We start from the raw sequence: 24,317 nt of genomic DNA, 5'->3' as shown, positions 1-24,317 counted from the left end.
AGCAGATCATTATAAGCAGCTGGTGGTAAACCTCCTGAAGTCCTACAAATCCCTCGGCTTCACGATTCCTTTTTTGACTGATGTGACTCAGTAAAAAACAGTAGTCAGTAAAAAACGGTAGTCACGACAGGAAGGTGAAGATGCGTCTATAAGCCAAGAGCGCTAGCCATCGAGCTAAAAGCCCGAGCCGTCACCCGGACGTCAGGGAGCGAGCTTCAGCGACACGCTTTGGCTCCCGCTCCACCCCGACCCACCTGGTTGTGGATGTAGGCATGGATCCTCTCCAGCATCCCCTCACACGTGTACTCGTAGGGAAGGAAGGGCTCCACCTGCACAGACAGATGTGGGCCCAGCTGAAAGAACCGTGGGCGTCGTGTTTCCACCCCAGCCAGCCAATGTAATTACTGCCACCGAGCACGATACTTCATCAAGGCTGACATATTCATTAGCGTAATTGTGAAAGGCTTATATCGTTCCACATTAAAATCAATGACCTAATGCATCACGGGGGACAGCTTTGAAAATTGATTTCATTATTTTTAGTGACGACTTCATCAATATGTCAGAAACGGGGATTAAAGTGACGGGGTCCCGGGTCCTTCGGGGCTTGTTATTAACACTGCGGTTAAAGCCTGTCAATCATCGGATGACTGTTGACGACACGCCGCGTATTGAAATTCATCGAGACGCCGCCGATCAATAGCTTGTCCTATTCTTTTGGGTTTTATGCTAACGCTTCTCAGATGTGACAGCCAGGCCCCCCCCCCCCGACTGTTGTCTTTGTTGACGGAGGAAATAAATACTATACTACAAATGCACGCTATACTATATATGCATACTATATTACCAATGCATACTATATTACAAATGCATACTATACTACAAATGCACGCTATACTATATATGCATACTATATAGGCACACTATACTATATATGTATACTATACTATATATGCATACTATATATGCACACTATACTATATATGCAAACTATACTATATATGCAAACTATACTATATATGCATACTATATACTATGCACACTATACTATATATGCACACTATACTATATATGCAAACTATACTATATATGCAAACTATACTATATATGCATACTATATATGCACACTATACTATATATGCATACTATACTACAAATACACACTATACTCCAAATGCACACTATACTACATATGTATACTATACTATATATGCATACTATACTATATATGCATACTATACTATATATGCATACTATACTATATGTGCATGTACTACAAATGCACACTATACTCTATATGAATACTATACTCTATATGTATACTATACTACAAATGCATACTATACTGTATATGTATACTATACTACAAATGCACACTATACTCTAAATGCATACTATACTATAATGTATACTATACTACAAATGCATACTATACTATACATGCACACTATACTATACATACACACTATACTACATATGCATATACTACAAATGCACACTATACTCTATATGAATACTATACTCTAAATGCACACTATACTACATATGCACACTATAGATGCATACTATACTGTAGATGCATACTGTACTCCAAATGCATGGTGTCCAAAGTGCGGCCCGGTGGCCTTTTGAGGCGCACTGGCTGTGTTTTTTTTCTTCGAATGAATGTTAAAAACATATTTAGTAATATTCTAAAAATGTATTCCATGCTGTAACTATGACTATCTTCTATTTAAAATGAGGAATCCTACTTGGTGGGAATTCAGCCATCATGGAACCAATTAACAGTGATAAATGAGGGATTACTGCAATAGCATTATTAGTATTAGTAGCAGTAGTAATTCCACGGTGGGGAATCAATCTTACATGTTCCAAACCGATGAAGCCCCTCCATCATCGAGGTCAAAGCGATTAGGAGCGTCATCGGCGGTGACGACTCCTCCAGACACGCCCACACCCCATGCAGCTTTACAGACTTTTTTTTAATGAGGTCCGGGATGTTATTTGGTTGTCCGGGCATTGGACTTGTTGTTTGGGTTCCCTCCCGGGTCCCAAAGCGCCATGTTTATTCACAGCAATTAGCGGATGGAGCCCGAGGAGCAATTTAGCTGTTAAAGAGCTCCATATTTCCCAGGGGGGGGCTCAGGGACACCATAGTTTACATTTACTGGCCGATGTGGCAACAAGTTAGCCATGTTAACTTGAAAAGTGCATCTGATTTAACACCAGATTAAAGCAAAAGCCTTTACACATTTGTGTGATTTATCTTAGTAGACGTTTATATTAATAGGCAAACGCTGCCTGGTTGCATGTGGCCATTTTAGGCTTCATGATGTATTTGCTGCGATTGGTGACGGTTACAAAGTCAACACTTGCGGCTGCAAGAAGCGGCTTAAGATCTATTAAAGATGAGCCAGGCTGTAAACACGAGGATGTGTTTGTCTCCCGTGATCCGGCCAGGACAATGCTAGACGAGGCTAGACGAGGCTATACATCCTGCAAGTGCTGAGACACGTAAGCTGGGCTTGTTCCCACTCCTTCTGCTGCGCCATGCGGCCGTGCTGCAATTAGCAATGCAGAAAGCGGCGCAGCAGCCAGCAAAGCATTTCCCTGTACTGTCTAACGCCGTGATGAAGAGCTGACGCTTCATAAGTGGGTCAAATATGAAGGAGAAGCTAATCTTTCTTCTCCTGCATGCCGGCCGGAGTGTGGGGTGGAGGATCAACCGAGGAGGATCGTCAGAAAACATACGTTGGTCCTCATGATGTCACGCACGGCCGCGTCAAACTCATCAGAGTTATTGAAGTCGATGGTGATGACATGCGGCCTGCCGATGTACTGCTCCGCGTAAGGATGCTGAGAGGACACCTGGAAGGGGATCACAACCCAGGAGACTTTAGCGGCTGCGACAAAACGTACTCATCGGCTCCCTCTGAATTTACCTCCCTGGACGTTGGCTTCCCTCTGAAGAAGTCGTGATTGAGAGAACTGTGAGGAGGACTAAACCTGGGCTGCAGAAATATGCAGCCATTGGCGATGGCCTCCAAAGGGGCGGGGCCTTCGTACGGGAAGCCAAATCCGATGAACAGCTTGGAAGGGAAAGGAAAAAGAGCAAAATGACACGTCCATAAACCGTAAAGAACACATTTACGGCATCCACCTTGGCCCTTCTGAGGAGCTGCTGCAGTTCCTGCTGAGGGAGAAGGCCGTGGTTCTTCACAAAGGCGGGGACCTCCGGAGGGCGCTGGGTTTCGTAGTACACCGTCCCATGGATCTCCATGTGGCGATGCAGGATGGATAGGAATGTTTCCTTCCCCTTTTGATATTTAGGAAATACACAACAAGCGATAATTACAACCTCAATGTGAATAATGCATTTTCACGACTATATGGACTATATGGACTATATGATAGTCACAGTATGAACAAGGTCATAGGCACAACTTACAGTAAATTAAAATAAAATATTAAAATAAAATATTAAAATAAAATAATAAAATAAAAAAATAAGGAAAAAGCGGTAGAAAATGAATGAATGAATGAATTATTAATAATAATACAAATAATAATATTAAAATAATATTTATGGTTTAACAACATGTGCTGTAGGGCGGTGGTTGGTTTTGGCGCCACCTAGTGGCCACAATGATTAAGTTGAGCTTGTGATGAAGTTAGGCCATTCATTCATTTATTAATTTTCTACCACTTATCCTCACAAGGGTACAGGGGGTGCTGGAGCCTATCCCAGCTGTCTTCGGGCGATAGTCCAGCCAATCACAGGGCACATATAGACAAACAAGCATTCCCACCCACATTCATACCTATGGACAATTTGGAGTGGCCAATTAACCTAGCATGTTAGGGGATGCAAGGGGAGAACATGCAAACTCCACACAAAGATGGCCGAGGGTGGAATTGAACTCGGGTCTCCTAGCTGTGAGACCGGCGTGCTAACCACTTAAACCAGGAGTTAGGCCAGTGGTTCTCAATTATGTTCTATCATGCCCCTCCTAGGCCACTCCCTGCCTCTAATGAACACGTCTAGTTCATCCTGAAGGTGCTTGACGAGGTTGAGGTCGGGGTTCTGTGCGAGTTGTTCAACACCACAGCAGCACCCAAGCTTGCTTTTAGGGACCTTGCCTCGCCTACTGGACAAAGTCATGTTAGGAGAGAAAGTTCTCCAAATGTCTCCACTTGATGGATGGACGCTTGGTGAGTCCCCACGGCTGTGGTGAAACCTGACAAATGACATGACACCTTCCCAGACCAAGTAACATCATACTGACTGGATTTCAACCTGCAACATCGTGACCGAATCCTCTGAAGTTAAACTTTCATCAAGGATCATAAAGCAGCCGTTAAGCTAAAGGAACATCTCAAAGGGGGAACCCAAAGCAAAAAGTATTGATCTCTAGCGTGGGGCAAAGGCTGACTGACAGCTGTCTGGTTCCCGTCAAGGATGTGAGGAATTTTAATGTGGATTGAAATGCATTCTGATATGGAGCAGAATTGGTTTCCCTGGAAAAAGGACTCCCAGTGAAGTTATGAATTATTTACCCAAGCCGTGTCTTCCAGGCATAAATCTTTTATAAATGTCATGTGACTGTTAGCCACACTTTGAGTGGAAATGTCTCCCGGCAACAAAGCAAGCTTTTTCCCAGGGTGATGCAAGCGCTCGTTGTATTGTTGCACGTTGCTAATTCATTCGTTTCTTCTTCTGCTTCTTAGATTACAAAGAAAGTCGGTCTGGAAAAAACGCTCCTGTACCAATACACACCCAAATCCAAGGATGAAGGACGATGCGTTCAAGGACGTGCGAGATCTCAGAGCTTGATGAAAACATTCATCACACAGCAGTGAACTGCTGCTGGTGGGGGTGTACTTACGTGGAGCTGGACCCGGCGGTGGTACGTGACGGGATGAAGAGCCAGTCAGTAGGAAAGAAAAAAAGATACACAGCACAGGTGAGAAGCAAAGTAGGTAAGACAGCCGTCCCTCGCTACATGGTGGTTCAGACATCGCTCCCTCACTCATCACTGTTATTCAAACATGAATGAACCAATGATGGCAGTTTTGTGGTCGTTTATGGGCTATTATTAGCCCAAAATATTGGAAGATAAGTCATATTGGTATTGATGAGACATTACCTTACGTCACATTACCTTCATTTCCAGCCATGGATGCATGACCGACATAACAAGACAAAGCCCTCCTCCCATTCAGTGTGGAAGTGGTACACCTTTGACTTTATACTTTGTCCTTCATCCCCATTCTGAAGTTCAGAATCAATAAAATTTGAGGCTAACCAGTTAGCTTGGAAGCCTGCACATTAGTGTTGTACAATGTGGTGTAAACAAAGCTAGCAGGATTTTTTTTAATGCCATGCGATCGAGATACTACAACAGCGACGCTAACGGTGAGTGTCTTATTATCGCTTATCATGTTCACAATATTTCATAACATGAGTGTTAAGGTGATTATAGGGGTGTTATTTCATGTTTAGAGGGCTCTACTAAGGGTAAGAAAAACACGTTTAGCAGCTAAATGTCTATGCTCTACCAAAGGATTTATATTTAATCCTGCTTTGTGGAAACATGAGTGTGATGGTGACTATAGGGGTGTTATTTTGTGTTTAGAGGGCTCTAATAAGGGTAACAAAAACACGTTTAGGAGGTCAATGTCTATGCTCTACCTAATGATTCATGTTGAATCCTGCTTTGTGGAAACATGAGTGTAAAGGTGACTATAGGGGTGTTATTTCACGTTTAGAGGGCTCTAATAAGGGTAACAAAAATACGTTTAGAAGGTCAATGTCTATGCTCTACCTAAGGATTCATATTGAATCCTGCTTTGTGGAAACATGAGTGTAAAGGTGACTATAGGGGTGTTATTTCACATTTAGAGGGCTCTAATAAGGGTAACAAAAACACGTTTAGGAGGTCAATGTCCATGCTCTACCTAAGGATTTATATTTAATCCTGCTTTGTGGAAACATGAGTGTAAAAATGACTATAGGGGTGTTATTTCATGTTTAGAGGGCTCTAATAAGGGTAACAAAAATACGTTTAGAAGGTCAATGTCCATGCTCTACCTAAGGATTCATGTTGAATCCTGCTTTGTGGAAACATGAGTGTAAAGGTGACTATAGGGGTGTTATTTCACGTTTAGAGGGCTCTAATAAGGGTAACAAAAATACGTTTAGAAGGTCAATGTCTATGCTCTACCTAAGGATTCATATTGAATCCTGCTTTGTGGAAACATGAGTGTAAAGGTGACTATAGGGGTGTTATTTCACATTTAGAGGGCTCTAATAAGGGTAACAAAAACACGTTTAGGAGGTCAATGTCCATGCTCTACCTAAGGATTTATATTTAATCCTGCTTTGTGGAAACATGAGTGTAATGGTGACTATAGGGGTGTTATTTTGTGTTTAGAGGGCTCTAATAAGGGTAACAAAAACACGTTTAGGAGGTCAATGTCTATGCTCTACCTAATGATTCATGTTGAATCCTGCTTTGTGGAAACATGAGTGTAAAGGTGACTATAGGGGTGTTATTTCACGTTTAGAGGGCTCTAATAAGGGTAACAAAAACACGTTTAGGAGGTCAATGTCCATGTTCTACCTAAGGATTTATATTTAATCCTGCTTTGTGGAAAAATGAGTGTAAAAATGACTATAGGGGTGTTATTTCATGTTTAGAGGGCTCTAATAAGGGTAACAAAAATACGTTTAGAAGGTCAATGTCTATGCTCTACCTAAGGATTCATATTGAATCCTGCTTTGTGGAAACATGAGTGTAAAGGTGACTATAGGGGTGTTATTTCATGTTTAGAGAGCTCTAATAAGGGTAACAAAAACCCATTTAGGAGGTCAATGTCTATGCTCTACCTAAGGATTCATATTGAATCCTGCTTTGTGGACACTTGTGGTCGGGTGTGAAACCAATTAACCGCCATGACACCAGGAACGACCGAAAGGAACGATCAAAAAAGAACAGCAAGGGTCGTGCTTCTTCTCAGAGTATTGTCCAACAATCCTTCTCAGCCCTCGCAAGCAGCATGCGGCGGTGCATTTTCTGCAAATATGCGTTACTTCACTCTGTACAATGTGAACTTTCCAAAGTGTGAAATCCTGCCAAGGCTTGTTGCAACAAAGCGGATTGAAAAGGAAACCATCGGGGACATCATGGGGCTTGCTTCAAAGATCCGGTGAGAAACCTTACCAGTTTCTAAAGAAACAACATGTTCTTACAGCTTTAGCATTCCGGTCACATTCCAGGACAAGGAAGTCACTTTCGGGATGGAAACTTAAATTAAATGGGAGCAAAGAATTAAGAAACTACTAACTTGAAGTTAACGACATTAGACTTAAACACACTTGACAACAACAAACACCGACGAGGAAGCATCTGCATCGATTACTGTGATTGGATGTTTGCTCCAAAAGCCTTTTGTTAATTAGTTAATGACTTATTCATTCAGATGAATAATTGTTACGAACACTCCAACGTAGTTTGAAAAGCGTGCCGGTATTGCGGCAGGTATATTACAAGTATTGCGTAACACCAACCTTCCACATGTTAGCCTCTTTGCCGTAGACGACCGCCATGTTGTGGACTTTGTTCCTTTGGATGTTCATTCTGGCCGTGTCGTTCAGCTCCTCGGCAACAAAACCCATGAAGGAGTTGTCCGGGGTGTGAGCTGCAGGGGAGAAACCGGACCATCCAAGTCCGGTTTTAGGTTGGTTTAACAACGTGAAAAAGTGTGTAGAACTGACTGAAATTCCTGTGAGGTAAAATTCCTTATTCATAAATAGAATATTTTCATAGTTAGCGCAGTATTAGAGGCCTCCAGACTTTAAGGAGACAGGAAGTAAAAGGTCCACATACGGAACATGGTCATGTACTGTTGGCTGTTGAGGTTCCAGTAGCCCCAGTTGGTCCTGTAGCCGTGCAGAGTGGCGTACTCCTCGTGGTTGTACGCCGGCTCCGTGCCGAAAGTGTCGATGACACGGACGCGGCACCTGGGATGACACGTGACCCCCAGTGAAGTCGTCGTAGCAACAAAGCTCACCTTGATTAACGAGGTGGCTAAGAGTAATCTTGGTTTTCGCTCGTACTAAACATGATTATATCTATAGGCGCAGTGAAGCCCAAAATTATTTATACCTCAATTATGGGACAGAAATTAGTGTATGAATAATTGAGTGGAATATCTTATTCTATAGTACAGTTTGGTATTGGATTTCATTATTATTATTATTATTAAGCATGCGGTGCTCATGTCCATCCTCTTTCTATAGCAGGCAGCTACTGTACTGTACTGTACTGTACTGTACTGTACTGTACTGTACATAAGGCTTTACATGTACATACAGTAGTACAGTCGACCATTTAAAAGGAGTCGTGTCAGTACTACATGGTCGTCCAACCAGCCGATAAAGGTGATGCATACATTTTTAAGGAGTACACAGAACGCCTGCCATAAGTGTTCTTATTCTGTTAGCGTTGTTATGAAACATACAGTAGGTGATTTATGCTGGACCACAATGCATTGCTGTTAAATGGGCAGACCGGCTCGGCACTTAACATGCAATGATCACACCGACAAGGCTAAAATCAATGTATGGAAGATTTATATGTACGTATCATGGACGTATTAAATGTATTTGGTATGATAACGTACTTCCAAACATGCAAAAAAAAAAAAAACGCTAAAGGAGCGGTCTCAAACAAGAAAACTGCATTTGGTTCAATACCGTGTAAAGAAGCACAAAAGCAGCCCACCCCACCCCCACCCACAGCAAAAGACTTGCTGACGCGTTCAAAGTCACAGGACCGATTCCAAGCAAGCAAAAGTCCCATCCCACCACAAAGGTAGCTAGCTAGCGTTTAGACGCCATGACTCCGATCGAAGATGATCCACAGATACTGACTTGTGCTTCTTCAGCGACAGCCCCATGTGCTGCTTCATCTGCTGCAGGCCGTGGTAGTCCGTGTAGATCAGGTCGAAAGGCAGAGGCCCGGTCAGGGGGCAGCTTCCTCTTCCAGGAGGGACGCCCAGAAACCTGCAGACACGATATCATTAGCCTCTTCCACTCGGAGATGCCACAAATCTGCCCTTTGCCGGCAGTGCCTTCCGTGGACGTGTGAGTGTCACACGGCGCCAAGGCTTACAGAAAGCTCATCATTAGATGCACGCCGATGTCTGCGCCGGCACTTCGATGTGACAAACGCAATGTTGTTGGATTGCAAGAAGGGCTTCAACGCACCGGGAGAAAACAGTGGAACCTTTCCATGCCCACATCCTGCTACGCTAGGGCTGTGATGGTACCGCATCGTACGTCCAAAAGTAAACATTTCACAGCTGGCTTCACTGAGCAGCAAAAAATAAAAATAAAATAAAAACCTGAAGGGGATTTACATATTTACGGGAAAAACAGATTGGGTTAACGTGTTTAATGTTTTGGTTTGAGTTGGACCTTCTGGAATCAAAAGTTCCACTGGCGTGTTTTATTTCGGTAGGTTGGGTTCAGTTCCTGTAGACCGCGTGTCCAGTAATTGGTGGGTTCACCCACTTTGCCCCCAGGGTCACCCACACATGGATGCTTCACTACCAAGATGCTGACCCGAGTCCGGTCTTTGGTTTCAATGACCTTCCTGACTCCTGGCTGAGGCGCCTAGCCACCAAGCCAAGACTGGTTGAGACCAGATCAAACCGATACACCAACAAACAGTTTCCTGATCATGGAACCGCCTCCATGAAGACTTATGAGGAAAAAGAACTCTGTTTCACTTCACAGATCACCGATCGCTGGACCTTGGCGATGTGGCTGACCGTTCTCTCCAGTGCTGGCATTACAACCGCTAATATTCCATCCATCCATCTTCTATTTATTGTATTGATGGATTACATTTTCTGGCTTATCCTGGAGCATGCTGGAGCCTATCCCAGCTGTCTTTGGGGGAGAGGCGGGTTCCACCCTGGACTGGTGGCCAGCCAATGGCAAAGTTAGCCGACATGCTAACCACTTGTCCACCGTGTGCGGCCCTTGCTTCACTCCAAATAAATTGTTAAACTTATTTTTCAGTCACTTAGTTACTTCCCAGTTGAAAGAATTCAAGAACTCAGGTGGTTCCCGCTCTGGAAATAAGTCGGACCTAACAATGTGGACCAAACGTTAGCGGGACTAAAAAAGAAAACCATTACAGACAAATTATTTTGAGTTCATGTATAAAAACATACTGTTCCTGAAATGAATGAAACTGGTTTTATGGCGTCCCTCTGATATTTTATATACCCCAAATGTAGACTTTGTATTCAATCATTAAAGCTACTTGAGTGGAAAAATAAACTATTTGGTTCCCGCTCATCATGAAGGGGTCCTGGGGGGTCCCTCAGCCAAACCTGTTGAGATCTGCTGATCCAAAGCCATATCCTTTTGTCTGGGATGAAGGTGCGCAGTTCAAATGAAAAGAGCCCAATTCCGTTGTGAAGCGTGTCAGCGCTCTCAGGATGATGATGGCGAGGTCGTTCAAGCGTACACAAAGCGTACACAGGAGCGGCCGGCATCGAGCGCCCAATTTGTCCACGGTTTGTTTTGGCGCCCCCCCCCACCCCCATCATCATCAACTGTGCAACAGCTAACCGCACATCTTTGACACAACAGCGGGATGGCTGCTCTCAAGTGTTATTGCAGCTGAATCTGTTAGCCATGATGCCTTCATGGCGCTCGCCACGTTCCGTAAATGTTGCCTCCCAGAGAGCTGCACTTTGCATTTACAATGCATGAATAACCCGCCATGAATGACTTTATAAACAACAGCCCAGAGCCTTAATGCCAGATTGTTACGATTAATTCCCCAGCAAAAAATATGATGAGAGTCGGCATCACTTCTGTACTTCCGGCTTCCCAGCATGCTTTGCGGCGCTTGCTTTGTAAACATATATGCTAAGAGTCAAGATAGTTCTTACTTATTATCATCCCCTTATAGTTAAGTTGCAGTGTGATGATTATAGAGTCACTTGGTAGACATGTGATTATGGACTGAATATTTCACACTCCCGCTCTAGTGGAGTTTGAGACTAACCTTCTGATCCACCAGATGGCATTGTTTTACCGTCTTTCTGGTACATATTTTATATTTCATACAGAGTACTTTGTGTTGGTGTTTTTGGTGGGTTCCTGAGGTGAAGCCCAGATTGAGTCCAATCAAGTCTGCAATGTACAAATCATTTCCATAAGAGGAGGAAAACAAAAATAGTCCTTTATGCTGTTTTTTTTGTGAACTAGCACACTCACCTGCGTGATGCTAAATATGGAACCAGACAGAGATGCATCACCTGGATTTCTCCGTGACCCACTTGGGTTGCGTATGATTTATATAGCATGAATTGTACTTCATCAGACACGTGCACGCTGCAGCATGCGCCGCATTCCAAGCATGGAGCTACACGCCACCGAATAACTTGAGTCTTACAACAAAAAGGATTTGCTCCACAATGAAGACGGCATGAAAGGAGAGCACTTCCAAAGCATCGCTAGAAGAACGAGAGAGACAATAAAACATCATATAACCAAGGCCTCTGTGAAATACAGGATTAATCAAAAGCGTATGCTGGTGGACAAATACGGATGTTTTTGGGCGATAAGTCAGTCCTTTCCGGCTACTACCTTGCTACACCGCCACCTGGTGGTCATGTCTATGGGCCACTTTGTCAAGCTTACGTTAAACGCAAGGTACCTTGGGGCCGACACACAGCTGTAGATATCTGCTGGAGAAGAGACAAACAACCATTCACACTCACATTCATACCTATGGACAATTTGGAGTCTCCAATTAACCTAGCATGTTTTTGGAATGTGGGAGGAAACCGGAGTACCCGGAGAACACGCAAACTCCACACAGAGATAGCCGAGGGTGGGATTGAACTCGGCTCTCCTAGCTGTGAGGTCTGCGCGCTACCCACTCGACCGCCGTGCAGCCTCTAAAGTGGGTATTAGCGCATCAATTTGAGCCATTGACTTGAGCATCAACCCGTTGAAACGATCCCAGCGTGTCCACTCGTGGCGTGGTGCGTTAACTTGCTGTAAAAGCTGCTCCGGTATCACAGCAACGGAGGGTGAAGCGTCACGTGACATTGCTCCTCAGAGATCCTCAGATGCTGCCGGAGGTTTAATTGGAAATATGCAAATGTGAGGAAACTAATAGTAGAGGGATTAAAGTGCATCAAATAGTTTTGGAGACAGAGGTGCGCACCGCGACTGCACGCCGACGCTTTGGTTCCCGGGAGAAATCACAGCTCTGTCGTTGATCGCTCCTTAGAGTGCACGGGGAGGCCGGCGGTTTTCCGCCGACGTTCTGTGTGACGGTTGTTCCTGTCTGAGTCCGAAGGTCCGCAGTCATTGCTATTCAGGCAGGAAGTGCCGGACTATACCGCGGTTAATACGCTTTGCTTCACCTCAAAGTACCGCTAAATTTAAATAAATAAATACACGAATAAATACATACATAAATAAATAAAAATATTAATTAAAAAATATTTTTTAAAACTTAAATTATATTAGGAAAGCAGGAAGTGAACAAATGTAACAGTTAGTGATTGTAAAAGTATCAGATGGAGGGGTAGGATTTAATAAGCTTTGCTTCACCTCAAAGTCCCGCTAAAATGTAAATAAATAAATACACAAATACATAAATAAATAAAAATAATTGAAAAATTTATAAAAAAATATTTTTTTAAAACTTAAATTATATTAGGAAAGCAGGAAGTGAACAAATGTAACAGTTAGTGATTGTAAAAGTACCAGATGGAGGGGTAGGATTTAATAAGCTTTGCTTCACCTCAAAGTCCCGCTAAAATATAAATAAATAAATACACAAATACATAAATAAATAAAAATAATTAAAACATTTATAAAAAAATATTTTTTAAAAACTTAAATTATATTAGGAAAGCAGGAAGTGAACAAATGTAACAGTTAGTGATTGTAAAAGTACCAGATAGAGGGGTAGGATTTAAGAATAAGCTTTGCTTCACCTCAAAGTCCCGCTAAAATTTAAATAAATAAATACACAAATACATAAATAAATAAAAATAATTAAAACATTTATAAAAAAATATTTTTTTAAAAACTTAAATTATATTAGGAAAGCAGGAAGTGAACAAATGTAACAGTTACTGATTGTAAAAGTATCAGAAGGAGGGGTAGGATTTAATAAGCTTTGCTTCACCTCAAAGTCCCGCTAAAATTTAAATAAATAAATACACAAATAAATACATAAATAAATAAAACTAATTAAAAATTAATAAAAACATATTTTTAAAAAACTTTAATTATATTACGAAAGCAGGTAGTGAACAAATGTAACAGTTAGTGATTGTAAAAGTACCAGATGGAGGGGTAGGATTTAATAAGCTTTGCTTCACCTCAAAAATCCCGCTAAAATTTAAATAAATAAATACACGAATACATAAATAAATAAAAATAATTAAAAAATTAATAAAAAAATATTTTTGAAAAACTTAAATTATATTAGGAAAGCAGGAAGTGAACAAATGTAACAGTTAGCGATTGTAAAAGTACCAGATAGAGGGGTAGGATTTAAGAATTAGCTTTGCTTCACCTCAAAGTCCCGCTAAATTTAAATAAATAAATACACAAATAAATAAATGAATAAATAAATAAAAATAATTAAAAAATTAATTAAAAAATATATTTTTTAAAACTCAAATTATATTAGGAAAGCAGGAAGTGAACAAATGTAACAGTTAGTGATTGTAAAAGTACCAGATGGAGGGGTAGGATTTAATAAGCTTTGCTTCACCTCAAAGTCCCGCTAAAATATAAATAAATAAATACACAAATACATAAATAAATAAAAATAATTAAAACATTTATAAAAAATATTTTTTAAAAACTTAAATTATATTAGGAAAGCAGGTAGTGAACAAATGTAACAGTTACTGATTGTAAAAGTATCAGATGGAGGGGTAGGATTTAAGAATAAGCTTTGCTTCACCTCAAAGTCCCGCAAAATTTAAATAAATAAATACACAAATACATAAATAAATAAAAATAATTAAAACATTTATAAAAAAATATTTTTTAAAAACTTAAATTATATTAGGAAAGCAGGAAGTGAACAAATGTAACAGTTAGTGATTGTAAAAGTACCAGATAGAGGCGTAGGATTTAAGAATTAGCTTTGCTTCACCTCAAAGTCCCGCTAAATTTAAATAAATAAATACACAAATAAATTTAAAACATTTAAAAATTAATTAAATAATATTTTTTTAAAAACTTAAATTATATTAGGAAAGCAGGAAGTGAACAAATGTAACAGTTACTGATTGTAAAAGTACCAGATGGGGGGGTAGGATTTAATAAGCTTTGCTTCTTCCTACTCCTTTTGGACATGTGGAACTGGGAACTGATTATGGGATGCACTCAATTGTAATCTGATGCATGTTCAAATGAAATAAAACCATTACCATTACCATTACCGTACCTGTAGGTGTAATATTCCCACCTGACGTGTATAAAGGGTACCGACACTAATTAATAGTCCAACTTCCAAGGAAGGATCACAGGCAGGATGACGTCTTTGTGTCGAGAAAGTCCGCAATGCTGAGTCAGGGGTGTGAAGTCACACGTACTATTGGCCTGTCAGCAATCGGCGCTGTCTGACAATACATACTGTACATACTGTATATACTGTACATACTGTATATACTGTACATCACATCAGAAGCTGCGGTCGGTTACTGCAAAAATAAACCTTGCCGGGCTCCCTATAAATCTTCCTATGACGCCGATACTGCAATGGTGCAGTACCTCTACAAGATGTATTTCTGTGAAATCCTACTCCGTGTCCTACTATTTACAAAAACGCCTCCTGCATAAAGGTCAGCGAACGCAGCAGCCAGCGGGCTCAAACCTCTGCCAACATCCGTGCTCATGAACGTCCAGGTAAGACTACATGAAGGTGTCATGGCGTTAAGCCTGGTAAAGGTTCTGTATCGTATCGGAGTTATCAATATTAAATCATCTCGGGGGATATTTTGAGAGGAGGCGGGGTGGAGAACTGGAGTGCAAAGTCAGCAGCCTATTTGTATTCTCCCCATATTTCCATTTTCCCTTTCTTGGGGTGGCGCTCCCTGAGCGATACGGCACACCATCGCCTCGCTTTGCGTCTAGAAAAGTCCTCCACTGGGTACCATGTGTGTGGTGCAGGTTTTCATCAATGAAATCCTTCACGTTATTCAAGCATCGAGGACACGAGCAGGACAACCACTTGGAGTCTCCTGAAGATGAGCTAAACCACCGGTGTACTCGATCATAGTCCACAAATACGTAGACCAAAGACCATCAGCATCTAATGGCAGAACCATTGGGAGATGTGGATGGAAAGACCTCTTCCTCTCGTATTCGTGTTTATTGGCAGAGCTTGGCCGCTTCCTTCTGCTGATGATGAAATATCCAATCAACACACAAGCAGTATATTTATGGGTACTACTTCTACTTAAAGGAACGTTTGGAGGATTCATTAAACGTAGACACCGCTCAGGCGTTTAACCCCCTACCAATACCGATTGGTTGCCATAGCGTGCATGAGTCCGTCTATCGACCGCCACGCTGAGTCACGGTCTGAGTCACTTTCCACAGCTGAGAAACATACGCTTGGCTCCACGGAGGAAGCTTTTATTCCACTTCTGCTGCAATGTTGTCTGGTTTATCACGGTTTTTGGTACCAGACTCCACCGTGATAAGTGAAGTTATTGAAGTGATAAGTGAAGTTATTGAAGTGATAAGTGAACCTATTGAAGTGATAAGTGAACCTATTGGAGTGATAAGTGAACCTATTGGAGTGATAAGTGAACCTATTGAAGTGATAAGTGAACTTATTGAAGTGATAAGTGAACTTATTGAAGTGATAAGTGAAGTTATTGAAGTGATAAGTGAAGTTATTGAAGTGATAAGTGAAGTTATTGAAGTGATAAGTGAAGTTATTGAAGTGATAAGTGAAGTTATTGAAGTGATAAGTGAACTTATTGAAGTGATAAGTGAACTTATTGAAGTGATAAGTGAACTTATTGAAGTGATAAGTGAAGTTATTGAAGTGATAAGTGAACTTATTGAAGTGATAAGTGAACTTATTGAAGTGATAAGTGAACTTATTGAAGTGATAAGTGAAGTTATTGAAGTGATAAGTGAACTTATTGAAGTGATAAGTGAACTTATTGAAGTGATAAGTGAACTTATTGAAGTGATAAGTGAACTTATTGAAGTGATAAGTGAACTTATTGAAGTGATAAGTGAAGTTCCACAATATTCGACATTATCTGAGCCCTCTAACTATGATGTAACCTCTACGCTTGTATTAGCCGATATAGTTGACATAATGTAGACTCACATGTTAGCATTGGGGGAGTTAATTGTTCATTTTGGGGTTTTTTTACGTCCGGTTCCTGCAGTGGTTACCGTTTTATCAATATAGCATCACTGACACCTAGTGGGCAGTGGAGAAACCCAAGGTCCAGATCCACGCCTCTGGTCCGTCCTTCCAACTCACCCGGCCGCACGTTGGAAAAATGGTTAGCATGTAGGCCACAAAGTCTTAAGATGGGGAGACCTGGGTTCGATTCCCCGCTTGGGCAACTCTGTGTGGAGTTTGCATGTTCTCCCCGTGCATGCGTGGGATTTTTTCGGGTACTCCGGTTCCCATCCCCAATCCAAAAACATGCTAGCATGCTAGCTTGATTAGCCACTCCAAATTGTCCATAGGTATGAATGTGAGTGTGAATGGTTGTTTGTCTATATGTGCCCTGGGATTGGCTGGCCACCAGTCCAGGGTGGACCCCGCCTCTCCCCTGAAGTCAGCGTATCCCATTGTTAAGTTCCCCATTGTACCCATTCTGTACTTTTGGTCTTTAGAGTGAAATACATCCAGTACTGGATGAAGTATTCCTTCCAATTTAAAGTACCATCATTTGTAGAAAAAAGCAGGACTTGCAGGACATATGCTGTTCAAGATGTGCCTGTGTGGGATCCTAACTGGAAGCTACCGGCGGCTGCTAGCGTAAACCAGTGAGCGTGACTGGTGCCAATTAGTGTCAACAACACGCTGGACTACACCAGCTCGTCTCCCCCGGCGGTACCGCTAACAGGCCGGCTAAACCGCCTCGCGGAGAAAAAATGTACACATCAACAATTCCGAGGTGCTGAAGACTCCCGAGCCATCGCCAACCTCTTCCTAAAGGTTGGAGTGCGAAGAACGGGAGATGTAAATAGACGGCAGCCTGAGGGAATCTGTGGGAGCACAACCCACATAACCATAAGTCAATTTAATAACACGTGGGCGACCAAGAAGACGCAGTAGAGAGCCGTGTACAACGCTTTTAGCCGGTAATAGTCATGCTAAATGGATTTACAAATGTTGCCTATAACCGAGCAATTTAGTAACGCCATAAATACAAGTGGGACATACGCGTGCATACGACGGCCTCTGTTTTGTTACCCCCCCCCCCCACCACCACCTCCCCACCCAAAGAGAAAACCGCGTCAGACGCAGATAAATCCACTTGGCTTCAATTTCAGCCCTCCATTATATTTTCCCTCAGGCTGCACATTTTATTTCCTGATGAATAGAGTCCAATATGAGCTCCGGAGGAATCATACGCTGCCTGCATCCATAAACGGACATTTACTAACAAGCTGGAGATGCGCAATCGCTAAGCATTAGCGCTTATCCAGAAGCTCGGAATGACGCAACCAAACCGTGGCGTGTGTTGCTTTGGTGGTCATGGGCCACCATGTCCAAATACATTTTGGGGGGGTCTCCCTACCCTCCAGCATCATGGAGATCACGCATAAAAAAAATCAGATCAGATGTCCTCAGGTCGGACAGGAGTTTTGATAGAGCAAAACAGTAAATACTAAAAGATGGCTGATAATTATCGGCTTGATATCAGAGTAAAAATGTGATATCGCTTGGCCGGAAGCAAAGATGCTGAAGTCAAAAACGAGCGGCCATAAAATGCAGAAGTGGAGTGAAGTCTACTTGCAGCCGGCTGAAGGTCAGACGTCTGAAACAGGAGACCCCATAAACCCTGTTAAGGTCTGGCCTTATTCACCCCCCCCCCCCCCCCACACACACACACACAAAACATCCTCACTGGGCTCAGAGCCATGACCATCAGGGCTGTGATTGGTCAGCTTGTACAACATTATTTCCTATGCGTTTACCACTTCACCTCTGATTTCTGTTCAACATTTGCAATAAAAGGACTGTTGCATGGCATGGATTTGTTCCACACACACTACTCTCTTTAATTACCGTTGTTTGTTAGCGACAAAGAAAGCTAAGAAGCTGAATAGTCGATGAGATTTGACGTTTTTTTTTTGCGATGGAACTCCACAATAGAAGAAAGATCGGTGCGGATCTAAGCCAAATACTAGGGATGGCCCAGCGTAAAAATGTGATATCAGTCGACATCGGTATCAGATTTTTTTTCCTGATCATGAAAACCGATATAAAAAAAATGCTGCATACAACACATATGTTCATTCCATCATGATGTCATGTTACACATATCGGTATCGACTGATTATTGGAAATTGAGAGTTGGACAATATCGGCACATCGGTTTTTGTCCATTGACAAAGAAAGCTAAGAAGCTGAATAGTCGATGAGATTTTACGTTTTTTTTGCGAAAGAGACACAAAGAGGTGATGATGTAACTCCACAATAGAAGAAAGATCGGTGCGGATCTAAGCCAAATACTAGGGATGGTTGATAATTATCGGTTTGATATCAGCGTAAAAATGTGATATCAGTCGACATCGGTATCAGATTTTTTTTCCTGATCATGAAAACCGATATAAAAAAACGCTGCATACAACACATATGTTCATTCCATCATGATGTCGTGTTACACATATCGGTATCGACTGATTATTGGAAATTGAGAGTTGGCCAATATCGGCACATCGGTTTTTGTCCATTGACAAAGAAAGCTAAGAAGCTGAATAGTCGATGAGATTTGACGTTTTTTGCATAAGAGACACAAAGAGGTGATGATGGAACTCCACAATAGAAGATCGGTGCGGATCTAAACCAAATACTAGGGATGGTCGATAATTATCGGTTTGATATCAGCGTAAAAATGTAACATTAGTCGATATCGGTATCAGATTTTTTTTCCTGATTATGAAAACCGATATAAAAAACGCTGCATACAACACATATGTTCATTCCATCATGATGTCGTGTTACACATATCGGTATCGGCTGATTATTGGAAATTGAAAGTTGGACAATATCGGCACTTCGGTTTTTGTCCAAAAAGTCAATATCGGACCTCCCTAGTAAATACATAAATATAGAATATCTGAAAGCACACGAAAAAGGCGGAGCCACAGGGAACGGCGTCATTGTAGCGTCAATACTTGAATAGTCGACGCCCACCATTCGTGAAAAACAACCGAATATGGTCATGTGTGTATTTGTCAGGGCAGGAAGTACTGCAGTTTTTGGTCACGCGCCAGAACCCGCGTGGTTACCTCAGGGCTTGTGATGGTGTTCCTGATGGAGCTACACTGCACTAAATCGATACACCGTGACACCAATTAGCGGGGTAAATAATAGGAGCGGCATTCCCGCCGCAGCCTATTTCCCACCTCGCCCCTCCCCCGAGCGTGCCCTTATCAAAGCACCTTTCCCTCCCAGCCTGATATTGAAGCTCAAAGGGCAGCGCTAAGTCATTAAAGCCACTTCCTCTTCTCCACGCCAGTGGATGCTTCGCTCGCTAACAAGCAGACATCATCATCATCATCATCATCAGCAGCTTGCCTGCAAATCAAATGTCGCACTCGGGTGTTTTTCCTGAGCTGGAGACTTTCTGAAAGATCACGGACCTGTCGGCTGTCTCCGTTCTTCTTATTGCACCTCGCTCATGTGACAATCAATAGGCTTAGATTTTAAGATGAAAGCAATGAAACGCCAACCTGGCTGGGAGAAGCGCGGCGTGTGTGTGTGTGTGTGTGTGTGTGTACGTGTGCGTGTGTGAGTGCGCCCGATGACAAGCTACACGCCTGTTATCACCCTGGAGTCAGTGAGATGCAGCAGGGAGGAGGTGCACCAACTGCGGTGATGCTGTCAAGCCCTCAGGCAAAAATGCTCTCTGCAGGGAGGAGGAGGAGGAAGTACGCACACAGGAATTGGGCGTCTACGGTATCTGGTATCTACGCATCTACGTATCAACAAAGGTGATCATGAAAGCTACAGCACCGTGATTAGGCGCTTCGTTACTTTCAGTTCACCTCGAGTGATGACAACAAAGCCGGAATACATGAAAGAGGAAGTTAAGAATCAGCACCCCCAAAAAGGATAGCGACACACACATTTCAACAGTGTAAAAAAACATTAGAGTGTATATATTATATATCTATATATAGAATATAACATTCCAAATCCTTTTAGATGGTAAACTGGCATATGCCGACATTACCACGGCAGCCAATAATTAGCCACCTTTCCTTCAAAAATGCTTTATTCCTTTACGTTTTGTTGTTCTCATTGATGGCTAAAAAAAACATTTCCTATTCAAACCTTATTTAACGACAGACATTATCGACATGCAAAGGTCGGTTTCACCCCTTACAGCACGCAACGGCCATGAAACAACACAATCCTGATGCTTCCTGGGTGCTGAGTTCAAGGGTAATGTACATGTAGGACATCTGGCTACAGTATGATCAGGGTTGGTTGGCTCCACACTCCCCCTTCATTTATAAACCAAATATGTTTGTAGTTAAAGCACAAAAAACCTATTTGCGACCTTCTAAATACGTTTTTTAACATTATTAGAGCGCTCTAAAATGAAATAACACCCCTATAGTCACCTTTACACTCCTATTACCCAATATAGTCGATAGAATCAGAGCAAATACGCCATTTAGGACGTAAATAAGACTTGTGTGTTTCTATAAATGTGTTTCGTGGAGCGGTGGGCAGACAGGAAGTGATGTCATGGGCTCAGAGTTGAGTTTTATCGTGGATGTGGTTACACTCGCAAAAGTGTCATTGATTGGATGTTGTATTATTGTTTGTTTGTTGTGTAGTTTGGCGTCTTATTGGCTGTTTTAGGCACTTTGGGCTGTTGAACTGTTGGAAATGATAAACCATATCAATAAATGACCTTGACCTTGACCTGGTTGTATTTCATGCTGCATTGCTGTTGGTGCAGGTGGATATATCAAGCGTTTTACTCAGCATATTTAGTCAGTCAGCTAATCCTTCATCCGACTTTGATTTTGGGCATTGGTGTCCTGCGGCAGCACGCCCCAACGCGTGGACGGGTTGGTGTAAAGGAAAAGGAAATGGCAACATACCCATGCAGCTCCTTGACGGAAACGGAGATCTTGAGCTCGTGTCCAAGCACATAGAGAGCTGTGAGGATGTCGGCCCACTGCACCATCTCCCCCAGAGGACCTCCTTTCAGGACCTTGGGGCTGAACACGTCACCGGACTCCTCTGTCAGGAAGCCCACGTGGACAAGAATCTGCATTCCCAGGAAAGAAGGAGTGGATTTCAGTGGTTGTTTTTTTTTATTTCAAAAACGATTTTTACGTCTAGGAGACATGCGACTTCTCCATGGGGAGGAACCGATGCTCACGTACGCGTCATAGACGGCCCGCAGCTGCGAAGACGTTCGTTAATGTCAGATTTGAAATGTAACGATGTGTCTAATGACATTTAGTCAAGCGGCAGCAAATTCCTACTAGTTAACTGGCAAATGAAGATAAAGAAGAGATGAATAATTCATACGTACACAAACAGCATTTATTTACTGTCGGATTCTCTGGGAAAAAAATGTGTTGGGAAAATTATTATTTGAGTCCCCGTCTCACTAAGTTTCACAATTCATGCCACATTCAGGAGGGGATTTGAAATTCATAAGCTCCTTTTTTCCTTGGCGGCATAAAGTGATGGATGATGGATGACCGCTAGGTGACGTTTCAGGAGGCTTCTTGGGTTTCAGCATCTCTGCACTGTCCAGGCTAGTGGCCGCCGGTGGAGCTACCTTGGCTCCTTTTTTCCTTGGCATCATGAAGTGATGTGAACTGGCAATGGATGACTGTTGGGTGAAGTTTCAGGAGGCTTCTTGGGTTTCAGCACCTCTGCACTGTCCAGGCTAGTGGCCGCCGGTGGAGCTACCTTGGCTCCTTTTTTCCTTGGCAGCATGAATTGATGTGAACTGGGAATGAATGACTGCTGGGTGAAGTTTCAGGAGGTTTCTTGGGTTTCAGCACCTCTGCACTGTAGACAGCGCCTTGGTTGCTGCTGGGGCTGCCTTGGCTCCTTTTTTCCATGGCGGCATGACACGATGTGAACTGGATGACTGGTGAGTGACGTTTCAGGAGGTTTCTTGGGTTTCAGCACCTCTGCACTGTCCAGGCTAGTGGCCGCCGGTGGAGCTACCTTGGCTCCTTTTTTCCTTGGTGGCATGACATGATGTGAGCTGGTGATGCACGACTGGTGAGTGAAGTTTCAGGAGACTTCTTGGGTTTCAGCACCTCTGCACTGTCCAAGCTAGTGGCTGTCGCAGGAGCTACCTTGGCTCCTTTTTTCCTTGGCAGCATGAAGTGATGTGAACTGGCCATGGATGACTGGTGGGTGACTTTTCTGGAGGTTTCTTGGGTTTCAGCACTGTCCACGCCAGTGGCTGGCGGTGGAGCTACCTTGGCTCCTTTTTTCCTTGGTGGCATGTCATGATGTGAGCTGGTGATGCATGAGTGGCGAGTGAAGTTTCAGGAGACTTCTTGGGTTTCAGCACCTCTGCACTGTCCAAGCTAGCGGCTGTCGCTGGAGCTACCTTGGCTCCTTTTTTCCTTGGCGGCATGAAGTGATGTGAACTGGATGACTGGTGAGTGACGTTTCAGGAGGCTTCTTGGGTTTCAAGCACCTCTGCAGTGTAGACAGCGCCTTGGTTGCTGCTGGGGCTGCCTTGGCTCCTTTTTTCCTTGGCGGCATGACACGATGTGAACTGGCGATGCATGACTGGTGAGTGAATTTTCAGGAAACTTCTTCAGCACCTCTGCACCGTCCAAGCCAGCGACCGACGGTGGAGTTACCTTGGCTCCTTTTTTCCTTGGCGTATGACGTAAGGTACTTCCAAACAATGATTCCCAATACAATGACCATTTTCAACTGCACTCCAGGCAGAAAATGGGCAGTGGCACCCCCGCCAACCAGGGGCCACACCGAACTCGTCTATGAACTCAAAGCACAACAGCCCAGCAGCTGCCACAATCAAAGAAGTGCAACTTTATTGCAACAGAACGCCACAGCAATTGACGAGCCAGCATGCGGCCACCCCTGCCCGACTGGTTGTTGACGCCGCATGAAGAAAACGTCCTGAAAGCAAATGAGGCACTCGACGTCTCCCGTCATCTGTTCTCGCAGACGGCTTGTGTGCGGATGCATATTTATGTGTGCAGATGCTCCACGCTCACCCGCTTCTCGTCCCGCCAGTGGCCGCCGCGCAGCTTGTCAGCCAGCCGTCGGGCGGCCGAAGCCCACTGCGCCGCCAGCCTCCGTATGCGTCTCCTCATGAAGCTGAGCGACTCCTTCCCGGTGCCCACCTGCTCCAGCAGAGCCCCCGTGTCAAAGCGGAAGGCGGCCTGGAGGACAAAGACATTTTAGGAGTGTTGTTCATTCAGATTGGGCTGCTTTCGCACGCCAGCGTTTCTTTTCTGCAGGCGAATGCTGAGCCACTTTGTCAGCAGATATTAATTCCGCACATCAGGAATTAGCGCTTGGCCGGAAGCAAAGATGCTGAAGTCAAAACCGAGCGACTAAATGGACATCAAATTCTTTTCATACGGATGTCCCTGACGTGAGGAGAGGTTTTTAAGGCCATAAAATGCAGAAGTGGAATGAAGCCTACTTGCAGCCGGCTGAAGGTCGGACGTCTGAAACAGGAGACCCCATAAACCCTGTAAGGTCTGGCCTTATTCACCCCCCCCCCCACACACACACAAAACATCCTCACTGGGCTGTGATTGGTCGGCTTGAACAACATTATTTCCTATTTGTTTACCACTTCACCTCTGATTTCTGGTCAACATTTGCAATAAAAGGACTGTTGCAGGGCATCGATTTGTTCTGCACACACTACTCTCTTTAATTACCGTTGTTTGTTAGCGACAAAGAAAGCTAAGAAGCTGAATAGTCGATGAGATTTTATGTTTTTTTGCATAAGAGACACAAAGAGGTGATGATGTAACTCCACAATAGAAGAAAGATCGG

At 43.1% G+C, this 24,317-nt stretch overlaps 1 protein-coding gene across 1 annotated transcript in view; it reads right to left on the bottom strand.

Annotated features, from left to right (window-relative positions):
* LOC131103606 (alpha-1,6-mannosylglycoprotein 6-beta-N-acetylglucosaminyltransferase B-like) overlaps nucleotides 1-24,317 on the bottom strand; it is a 52,657-nt gene that overhangs the window by 7,011 nt on the left and 21,329 nt on the right. Inside the window, exons 7-15 of the mRNA XM_058050010.1 lie at nucleotides 23,522-23,689; nucleotides 21,398-21,567; nucleotides 8,936-9,067; nucleotides 7,890-8,023; nucleotides 7,571-7,701; nucleotides 3,161-3,316; nucleotides 2,943-3,089; nucleotides 2,752-2,868; nucleotides 255-329 (exon numbers count right to left, since the gene is read on the bottom strand). Of these exons, the coding sequence (XP_057905993.1) occupies nucleotides 255-329; nucleotides 2,752-2,868; nucleotides 2,943-3,089; nucleotides 3,161-3,316; nucleotides 7,571-7,701; nucleotides 7,890-8,023; nucleotides 8,936-9,067; nucleotides 21,398-21,567; nucleotides 23,522-23,689 (1,230 nt within the window). The remainder of the gene's footprint in view (nucleotides 1-254; nucleotides 330-2,751; nucleotides 2,869-2,942; nucleotides 3,090-3,160; nucleotides 3,317-7,570; nucleotides 7,702-7,889; nucleotides 8,024-8,935; nucleotides 9,068-21,397; nucleotides 21,568-23,521; nucleotides 23,690-24,317) is intronic.

This window comes from Doryrhamphus excisus, chromosome 15 (genome assembly GCF_030265055.1).
Source record: "Doryrhamphus excisus isolate RoL2022-K1 chromosome 15, RoL_Dexc_1.0, whole genome shotgun sequence".
Lineage (NCBI taxonomy): Eukaryota > Metazoa > Chordata > Actinopteri > Syngnathiformes > Syngnathidae > Doryrhamphus > Doryrhamphus excisus.
This window is presented reverse-complemented; position numbering and strand designations above follow the sequence as displayed.